Here is a 10855-nt window from a genome sequence, read left to right as displayed (position 1 = left end):
GAGCAGATAATTACGGATGTGGTAATACCGATTATGTATACTTTTTCTTGTCTATTTAAGTTTTACACAATAATAACATTTTGAAACAAAAAAATGATTTAGTGTCTCTATAGTCTGAGAGCCATAGCTTTTTAATTTTTTGACTGATTGTCTTAATAAGGATCAAATTTTTTGCTGGATGAGGTGATGGTTTGATTGGTACTATTTTGAAGGGCATATGCCTTTTTGATCGCTTGGTGTCGCACTTTATGTAATGTTAGGTGACAAAAATTGCTTTTTTTGGCACTGTTTTTATTTTTTTATTTTTACGGTGTTTACCTGAGGGGTTAAGTCATGTGATATTTTTATAGAGAAAATTGTTAAGGATGCGGCAATACCTAATATGTCAACTTATTTATTTATTTCACTTTAACACAATAATAGCAGTTTTGAAGCAAAAAAAAACATTTTAGGGTCTCCATTGTCTGAGAGTCATAGTTCTTTTTTTATTTTTAGACCGATTGTCTTAGGTAGGATCTAATTTTTTCCGGGAGGAGGTGACGGTTTGATTGGTACTATTTTGGGGAGCATACGCCTTTTTGATCGCTTGGTGTTGCAATTTTTGTGATGTGAGGTGACAAAAAAAAAAATGGCCATATTGTGTCAGTGAAAACAGATTCGTCCCCATTGACTTACATTGTGTGTCAGGACGGATCCGTTTGCAACTGATCAGGACAGATCAGTTTGGCTCCCCTCCATTCCATTTTGGAGGTGGAGGGGAGCCAAACTGATGCATTTTGAGCGGATCCTTATCCATTCAGAATGCATTAAGGTCAAAACTGATCCATTTTGGAGCGCTTGTGAGATCACTGAACGGTTCTCACAAATGGAAACCAAAACGTCAGTGTGAAAGTAGCCTAATAAAAATATTTGGGAATATATTTATAATAAAGTAATATTTAAAGGAAATGTGTCAACATAAATGTTTCTAATCTGTAGTTATTTTCTGATTGCATATTTTTTTATTTTATTTTCTGAACATTATTATAGGGGCAGCATTTAGAAAGCTTTAAGGAAATTGCTTTACGGCAGCCCCATGGGCCATAGACACAATGGTCAGGAGGGGATCTCACTGACTTCTATGGGAGAGTCTTCTAGGCATGCTCTGTGACCTGTGCAGAGGTCATTGTACAAGGATAGAATAGATAAGCTCTGACACCTACTGTAAATAGTGGATCCTGACTTATCTGTCATTCTAATTATGTCTGTAATGATAACACCTCTATGTATAGATAAGCAGATAATTGCAGTACAGTGATCGGTACAGACCAAGAAGTGGCACCTATTATTAGGGTTAGTGGCCACTGGCCAGTGGGAAAACAACAGAATTTTATGTTTTTTGTTTAAATATAGTGACATGGAAAATTAAAAATAACATCACCAAAAATTCTTTAAAAATATGTTAAACAAAAAAAACACAATTTAAATAGTAGGTCATTTTCAGATGACACATTCCCTTTAAGTATTTTTTAGTAATTTATTAATTCCTGGAGAATGCCTTTATGTCCCCCATATACATTAGATTATTGTTGGGCAAGCACACCGACAGATGATGTCAGGAGAATGAAGAGCAGTAGCTGTCTGTCAGAAAAGCGTTTAGCCGACAGCTATCAATTGTATGGCCAGGTCTAGTAACGGGTGAGTTTCTATTCTAAGCAGGTAAAAAACAAAATGACAATAACGTGATAAAAACAGAACTAAAAACGATCTTTATTTTTTATAGCATACAAAACAATAAATATATCAGACATGGCGTACTCCTCAGAATACAGTAATAAAAAGTGAATATATAAATATATATGTATAAAAACAGTGGTTCACATCAATAGAAGAAAACAGTGAGCAGCAGGATCCAGCCTATGTTCCTCTAACATGACTAATGATGGCCCTGATGCCAGTGTCATTACAGGCGATACCAATATCCTCTCAATTTCCAGGGCAGTAGTTAATAGTTAAAGGGGTTTTCTAGGCTCCTGATATTGATGCACTATCCTCAGTATGTGGTATGATAGTTAATGTAACTTGTTTACCCTCAACAGTTCTGTAAGTTGGAATGATTTACGGTACTCAAAAAACCCTAATGTTGTTCAGCAATGCACTGCTAGAGGTTACAGTATTTTGCTGCTTCCAGCATTGCTGTCTGGTTCTGCACCACTGACATCATCTTCCTGGCTGCAGCAGTGATCTTCTGTGCGCACAGGACATGACTGCTGAGGCCAGTGATTGGCCGCTGCGGCGATGTGGTGTGCAGAACATCACAGAAAATCACTGTTGCAGCCAGCAAAACAAACAGTGGAGGACTGGAGTGCAGCACGAAAAGCCGTAAGAGGGGGGGGGGGGGGGGATTATCTCTCCTTTTTTGCTATTTTAGACCATTTACAGGAGTTTTGATTTAGCTTGGACAACATCTTTCAGGTGTAAAGCACATATAACTTGATAGGCATGCCTGCAGTGATTGGGTTAATAACTCAGTAATGGGTTCATTCAATCCAACTGGAAAATAAAAGCATTTCATTTGTTCCCTTTATTACGGTATATTTCGTTTTATTGGGAAATATAACACCTCTATGTATAGATAAGCAGATAATTGCAGTACAGTGATCTGTGATGTCAGCTGATAATTGTCTCATATTTGATAGCCCTATGACAAGCTTTTGTCAGCACGGTAAAGGTTGCATCACGGTGAAAACTGGAAACTATATTTGTCACTATAATTGCACATTGTACCTAAGAACTGTCCCCACAGCAGCCTTTTTCTCCCCTTCCTACATCTACACCTGGCCGCTTATCATTTTGTGCATCATACAGGCTAAAAATACAGTAATATCTCAAAGTCAAATTTTGTCTTTCATATAATCAGACTATGCACAAAATGCAATACATTATGAATTATGATCTGCAGTACCAATAATGTCAATTCAAACATGCCTTCATCTTCATTGAACCATGTATATGTTTGCCCCTTTGATATTAGAAGTATTCTTATAAAATGTCTTCTGTTCATAATACCTCCGCAAAAGAATGCTTCTGCAACATCCACTGGGCACATAAAAGAATACTAGACAAATCTGTCACATTGTTAAAGCAATAGTTCTTACGAATTGATTGATATATTTGTCCTACTGTAGGGATTTCTTCAATTTCATCTGAAATTCTCATTTTGCTGGTTTTGCACAAGAAGCAACTGAAGAACGATGAAAAGCACAAAACAGAAGGTGATATTTTGAAGGCTATAGGAACATAATTCTGTTATTATGTGATCGAGATTTATTTGACGCAATCTCATAACTCGGTGTAGCGTATACATAGTCAACAGTCTGAAACAGATTGTATTCCACAGATAGACAAGTATACTGGTTTACATTGACTTCTGTCATTTGGTCCACTTGATCTCACAGGCCACCATGAATGATCTTCGGACATGATTCTGGAGGGATGCAGTGAGACTCATGTTCTACTAGACCTGCTGGGCACTGACAGCCAGGAACACATGGTTTAAAGCAGTGAGACTCCAACACGCCAAGAGGAACATCTTTATTAAAGCAAGTCTTAGGACAAGGAGGACCGCATTCGTCAAACACATAACCTCTATCGTAGGGACAGCCAACAGCTTTATGGGAAAAGAAATGAATAGAAATGATATGGTTAATATAAGAAGAAGTATCATTAAAAGTACAATTCTCAATGCTTTCTGGTAAAAACTAGTGTTGGGCGAGCATACTCGCGTGTGCTTAAGCACGATGCTCGAATCTCCTCCCCGCATGTTTTTTGGCTGCTATGCAGCCGATAAACGTGCAGGTAAGTACTGCCATTCACTGTAATGCTGTAGCCATGTTGGCTACTGCCATTACAGTGATTGGCTGGCCTGAACGCGTCATCGGGTGCTATATAGCACCCAATGACACATGTTCGACTCTGTCTTAGTCAGGGAGAGCTGGAAAGCAGAAGGGAGAGACAGTGTAGGGAGTGAAATTTTTTTTAGAGGGTCAGCTTGGCAGCAGGCCCTCGCCCACTAATTTTTTTAGATGGTCAGCTCGGCGGCAGGCCCTCGCTTACAACATTTTTTAGATAGTCAGCTCGGCAGCAAGCCCTCGCCCACAATTTTTTTTAGATGGTCAGCTCGACAGGAGGCCCTCACCCCTAATGTTTTAGATGGTCAGATCAGCAACAGGCCCTTGCCCCTAATGTTTTAGAGGGTCACCAGCAGGCCATCAATCAGGGGGCAAGGCAACAACAGCCAATCAGATTTCCGCCATTTACCTCATTTGGATGTGGTAGCCCTTTCTTAGGCTTCCTCTCCGGCATCGAACCCTGATTGCCCGTTACCCGTGATCACCATGGTAGGCGCAGAAAAGAACATTGAAAGTTGATAGGGCGGACATCCAAATGGATCGTCGCCGTCACACAACGTGTAATCGCCCAGAGGTTATCTAGAGTCACCAATGCGGCAACAGGCCCTCGCCCCTAATGTTTTAGATGTTCAGATCAGCAGGCCCTTGCTCCAAATGTTTTTGAGGGTCACCAGCAGGCCATCAATCATAATTTTTCAAGGGTGTGTATGATGCCCTCCTTTATGTGTAATAAAGGGTGTATTGAAGCGCCAGTTCCTTGTAATTTTTGGCAGCCCTTTCCGTGCATAGGCTTTATGAGTGTACAACAATGTGAATGGGGCCCTCCATTATGTGATATACAGGTTGTATCGGAGTGCCTCTTCCTTGTAATATTTGGCAGCACTTGCACTTTATATACAAGTAAATATACAGGAAAGAATGTTTCCTAACAATTTGTCCTCTAAAATTGATTTTATCTTCGGTTTGGTGCGTATTATTGTCAGTTTGTAAAAGTGGTGTACTACTCGGACAACATCATTCCCAGCAGTGACCTGGGAGTCCAAGATGCATTCAGACATCTTCCCCATGCTGTCCCCGAACCATTTCAGTGCTGTTTCCATGAATTTCTGACCTTTTCCTATGAACCAGACACCCTTCCCTCTTCAGAGCAGGGTGTGCCTGGTTTAATGCTCGGGTTCTCCCATTGACTTCCTTTGTGCTCGGGTGCTCGGTAGAGCAACCGAGCGTCCTGAGGTGTCCGACTCAAGCACCCGAGCACTTTGGTGCTCGACCAACACTAGTAAAGACTATTATTTTGAGAAATATACTCCATATACAGTCCTTTATAATACTGAGAGAAGCTATTGGAAGTTTATGCCTGACCAACAAAGGCGATGCTTTTGCCCATAAATTATTAAAGCGATAGTTCCGCCAGTGATTTATAGGATTTGGTCCACCAATATGTGGTGCTGGAGAAAGTTTCCTTCCACCTGAAGGAGCATTATTTTGCATTGCCTTAAACAAGACATGTTATGTCCTCACAGAAGTGCATTTGCAGTTATAGGGTTCATCATTGCTGACCCCTAGACATGTCACCTTAGTCATTTCCAGTGAAAGCTGGAGATCACCCGACAACTCACTGTTATCAGGTGCCAAAACTAACATCAGTGAGAGCGGCCAAATTGGGAAGGCTAGAAGAAAAAAATGGCTACAGTATCTCCACAAGAACAGCCAATATCTTTCATGGGATATCACTATATTTATATAACTCTCAAGTGCATGGCCAGACCACTACTTAAAACGATGGGTTTCTGTGCCACCCTATTCCAAGCTAAGCAAAAAGGCAGATGAAAGTCAAAGTGGCTTTTTACCATCAGGACTACATCTGTCAAATCAGTGGTCAGGCTGAAAGCAACAAAACACATAGGACATCTCAAAAGTCATACAGATGATCTGGCAGGTTATCGGGAACGAAGCAGACACTCTGGATAACTGTCAGATCATCAGTGGAGATACATTACATGCAGCAATCACCTCTGCTGTATGAGTACAAGCGATTGATACAGTGATCACTTGTCCCCATGGAGAATCATTTTTCCAGTGCAGCAGGTCGTTGTTTTAAGAGAACAATCTGCTGTACAGGAACAATGCTTTTCAGCACCGGCTGAACGACAAGATCACTCAAGGAACGAAAGCTTGCTCATTCATCAGGCGAGTTCTGACACCTTTTTACAGTGGCAGTTTATCGGCAATGAGCTAAAATAAAGCTTATGCTATCATGAGTCAATTTTAGGGATATGATTTTGTCAAAAAAAAAAAAAAAAAAAGAAAGCTGAAATGTGATTACCACACAGCGCTGGAGATCTCCATTGTAGGATGACGCCGGCTTCTCGGCACTCTGAGGCATAGGCTTCCAAAGCGTCACAAAGGCATTCATCTCCAGCTCCACAAGCACACAGGTCATAAACACATGAGGCAAAGAACATCTCTGGTGGGACAACTCTATGACATGGCTCAAACACACTGGACTTCAGCAATTTACAGCGACTATTGGCTTCTTTTCTGGCACGATATCCAGCCTGTTTACAGGGATCCACATCCTCTCCATCCCAGCAATCAGTGGCAGAGTCATTACCTTGTACCTGGACACAACATACAATACTGTTGCTGATACCAAAAAAAATCTAACTTTCCATGAGCTATTTATGATCAGTTTAAATAAACTTACCCTCCAGCTGTTCCCAAAGGCAGCCTCAGATAGAAGGATCTGCCCCCTGCGATCACGCATATCATCCTGAGGATAGTTGTTGAAATTTCCACACAGTCCACAGAGATGATCACGATATGTTCCTGGAACACTTACTTCTAGGTGAGAACGCCCATTCCACTGCACCTAGTAGATGTGAACCCAAAGAATAATATTAGTCAACCTCACCATGATTCCAACGTCAAAACCAATTTGTGATCTATACCACTGTTTCTCAAGCTGTGGTACATGTACCCCCAAGGAAGGGAGGTGCCTTAGGGTGAGGGGATATGAGGGACAGCCCTAGCCTCCATCAATGTTTCATTGATGTGCTAGGGCTTCTCCACATCCAACTGTATCCCTATCTTCAGGATGGTGATACAGTTGAAAACTGCAGTTGGGCATGGGAGTCAATGTCTCCTTGCACTACAGTTCACTTTCATAGGCTACTAAGACTGAAACCTATCAGAGGATGGCACAGGTGGTGCAATGGCTTCATCGTCATTGTGACTAAACCAGGCTGTACGCAGCTCATGACACAGGCCAGAGGAGGAAGCAAACTATAGGTCCATTATTGGGGGTCATTATTATTTTGAGAGATATTGGTCTATACTGATTATGTGCTATATAATATATATTATATTATATATATATATATATATATATATATACTGTATTTTCCGGCGTATAAGACGACTTTCTAGCACTAGAAATTATTTTCAAAAGTCGGGGGTCATCTTATGCGCCGGGTATACTCAGATCCAATGGTATATTCTTACCATAGTGACGGGGACGCTTGCCTGGGGGTTAGAATATACAGGGCCCCGCCACTCACAGGAGTACATTTATAAACTGTAATCCGTAACTTTTACTCTAATCAGCGCTCATCTCTTTACTAGGGTACCTTACTCTCAGCTCCGGTAACAGGCAGTGCGGGTGGCGCTCACTCACTGAAGTCATATGCCTGCTCCTCCCACTAGGCTGCGCAGGCACGTGATGTCAGTGAGTGAGCGCCGCCCTCACTGCCTGTTACCGGAGCTGAGAATAAGATACTCTAGTAAAGAGATGAGCGCTGATTAAAGTTAAAGTTACGGATTACAGTTTATAAATGTACTCCCGTGAGAGTCGGGGAGGGGGGTCTGTGGATGTCACTGTTATGGGGAGGGGGATCTGTGAATAGCACTGTCATGGGGGGGAATCTGTGGATGGCACTGTTATGGGGAGGGGGATCTGTGGATGGCACTGTTATGGGGAGGGGGATCTGTGGATGGCACTGTTATTGGGAGAAGGATCTGTGGATGGCACTGTTATGGGGAGGGGATCTGTGGATGGCACTGTCATGAGGGGATCTGTGGATGGCACTGTTATTGGGAGGGGGATCTGTGGATGGCACTGTTTAGGGGGGGGGGGGTCTGTGGATGACACATATAGCATAAGATGCTATATAGTGTCATCCATAGATCCCCCATAGCAGTGTCATCCACTGATCCCCCTCCCCATAACAATGCCATCCACAGATCCCCCTCCCCATAACAGTGCCATCCACAGATCCCCCTCCCCATAACAGTGCCATCCACAGATCCCAGTCAGTTCCCTGGACTGGAGAAGATAGTTTTAAAGACAGGGAGGGCTGGACATTCAGGGGTAGTCTTATACGGCGAGTATAGCCCAAACCCTAAATGGAAAAGTTGGGGGTCATCTTGTATGCCCAGTCGTCTTATATGCCAGAAAATACGGTATGTATATATAGGAATTTCAAAATATGTGGCACAGCCTGCAAATGAATATGGGTGCATGGCCCACAGGGAAAAGCCAATCCCGCAATTTACAAATAGAGAAAAAAGCAGCACTCCAAAATAAAAATGAAGATTCACCCTTGTGGCAATGGCGACGTTTCGGCTCTGCACTAGAGCCTTTTTCAAGCTTGCTAGTGCAGAGCCGAAACGTCGCCATTGCTACAAGGGTAAATAAAGAGTGATCTTCATTTTTATTTTGAGTGCTGCATATATATATATATATATATATATATACACACACAGTGGATATAAAAAGTCTACATACCCCTGTTAAAATGTCAGGTTTCTGTGCTGTAAAAAAGAGACAAAGATAAATAATTTCAGAACTTTTTCCACCTTTAATGTGACCTATAAACTGTACAACTCAATTGAAAAACAAACTGAAATCTTTTAGGTGGAGGGAAGAAAAAAATATAAAAATAAAATAATATGATTGCATAAGTGTGCACACCCTTAAACTAATACTTTGTTGAAGCACCTTTTCATTTTATTACAGCACTTTTCAGATCACCCCTCAGATTTTCAATCAGATTCAGGTCTGGGCTCTGGCTGGACCATTCCAAAACTTTAATTTTCTTCTGGTGAAGCCATTCCTTTATTGATTTGGATGTATGCTTTAAGTCATTGTCATACTGAAAGATGAAGTTCCTCTTCATGTTCACCTTTCTAGCAGAAGCCTGAAGGTTTTGTGCCAATATTGACTGGTATTTGGAACTGTTCATAATTCCCTCTAGCTTAACTAAGGCCCCAGTTCCAGCCCCTTGGCATGATGCTGTCACCACCATGCTTCACTGTGGGTATGGTGTTCTTTTGGTGACATATATTTTGGAATTATGGCCAAAAAGTTCAACCTTGGTTTCATCAGACCATAACACCTTTTCCCACATGCTTTTGGGAGGCTTCAGATGTGTTTTTGCAAATTGTAGCCTGGCTTGGATGTTTTTCTTCGTAAGAAAAGGCTTTCGTCTTGCCACTCTACCCCACAGCCCAGACATATGAAGAATACGGGAGATTGTTGTCACATGTACCACACAGCCAGTACTTGCCAGATATTACTGCAGCTCCTTTAATGTTGCTGTAGGCCTCTTGGTAGCCTCCCAGACCAGTTTTATTCTCATCTTTTCATCAATTTTGGAGGGACGTCCAGTTCTTGGTAATGTCACTGTTGTGCCATATTTTCTCCACTTGATGATGACTGTCTTCACTGTGTTCCATGGTTTATCTAATGCCTTGGAAAATATTTTGTACCCTTCTCCTGACTGATACCTTTTAACAATGAGATCCCTCTGATGCTTTGGAAGCGCTCTGTGGACTATGGCTTTTGCTGTGGGATGCGACTACGAAAATTTCAGGAAAGACCAACTAGAGCAGCTGAACTCTATTTGGGGTTAATCAGAGGCACTTTAAATGATGGCAGGTGTATGCTGACTCCTATTTAACATGATTTTGAATGTGATTGCATAATTCTAAACACAGCTACATCCCCAGTTATAAAAGGGTGTGCACACATATGCAAACACATCATTTTAGTTTTTTTTGTTTACTTCCCTCCACCTAAAATATTTCAGTTTTGTTTATTAATTTAGTGGAACAGTTTATAGGTCACATTAAAGGTGGAAAAAGTTCTAAAATGATTTATCTTTGTCTCTTTGTTTTTACAGCGCAGCAACCTGACATTTTAACGCGGGTGTGTAGACTTTTTATATCCACTGTATATATACATATATATATATATATATATATATTGCATTGTGCTTTTACTGTTAGTTCCTGTGGATTGAAGCAGTTCATTCAGTACCTTCACTCCAATGTTACTATTTAGCAGAATGGTGTTTGTTTTCCTCTCAATGTAAATATATGGCTCTTTTAGGAATGGCAGCTCAACAGTCTGATAGTCAACCTGTGGGTACAAACAGGAAGTAAATAAAAGATTCACAAAAGTAATTAGGTGGTCAAGGGGTATTGTAAATACATTACATATTTACCAGTATTAGGTTGATTTGCGCTATCGTAGGCACTAAATGCATGAAAAACAGCCGCATGGGCTTTTCACTTTAAATGTTTTACCTCTCACAACTTACCATCACTACCCAGTCCTGAAGGAGCTGCACTACTGCATCACCAATCAACACAGTTACTTCCTTTGTCCATGACACACCACGCTGTCCACGGTCATCGTTTGTCACATGGATACTATGAAGATATCAGGAGACTCACAGAATTATCCACTTCATTAAAACTGTACAGTATGTATTAGAAATTCAGTTATGACTGCAGGATAAAATTTAAATTGGCATATAGACAGAAACTTCTGACACTAATAGGACAGATAAAACATAGATATGGAAGATCACAAAAACCGGAGAGAGGGAGAGGGGTCTGCCTTTAGGTAAAGTCCTGTCTAAAGCCCACAGTCTGAGAAGATATAAGTGAGGGACATAAAC

The 10855-nt window shown here is 41.2% G+C and overlaps 1 protein-coding gene across 1 annotated transcript in view; it reads right to left on the bottom strand.

The window, feature by feature from the left end:
• Positions 1-1729: 1729 nt before the first annotated feature.
• The window catches only part of LOC122927770 (kielin cysteine rich BMP regulator), a 138601-nt gene continuing 129475 nt past the window's right edge, over positions 1730-10855 (bottom strand). Inside the window, exons 51-55 of the mRNA XM_044279949.1 lie at positions 10493-10604; positions 10210-10311; positions 6598-6762; positions 6217-6511; positions 1730-3649 (exon numbers count right to left, since the gene is read on the bottom strand). Of these exons, the coding sequence (XP_044135884.1) occupies positions 3432-3649; positions 6217-6511; positions 6598-6762; positions 10210-10311; positions 10493-10604 (892 nt within the window). The 3' untranslated portion in view covers positions 1730-3431. The remainder of the gene's footprint in view (positions 3650-6216; positions 6512-6597; positions 6763-10209; positions 10312-10492; positions 10605-10855) is intronic.

Source organism: Bufo gargarizans, chromosome 2 (genome assembly GCF_014858855.1).
Source record: "Bufo gargarizans isolate SCDJY-AF-19 chromosome 2, ASM1485885v1, whole genome shotgun sequence".
NCBI lineage: Eukaryota > Metazoa > Chordata > Amphibia > Anura > Bufonidae > Bufo > Bufo gargarizans.
The sequence above is the reverse complement of the archived record's forward strand: the minus strand, read 5'-3'. Positions and strand labels throughout refer to the sequence as shown.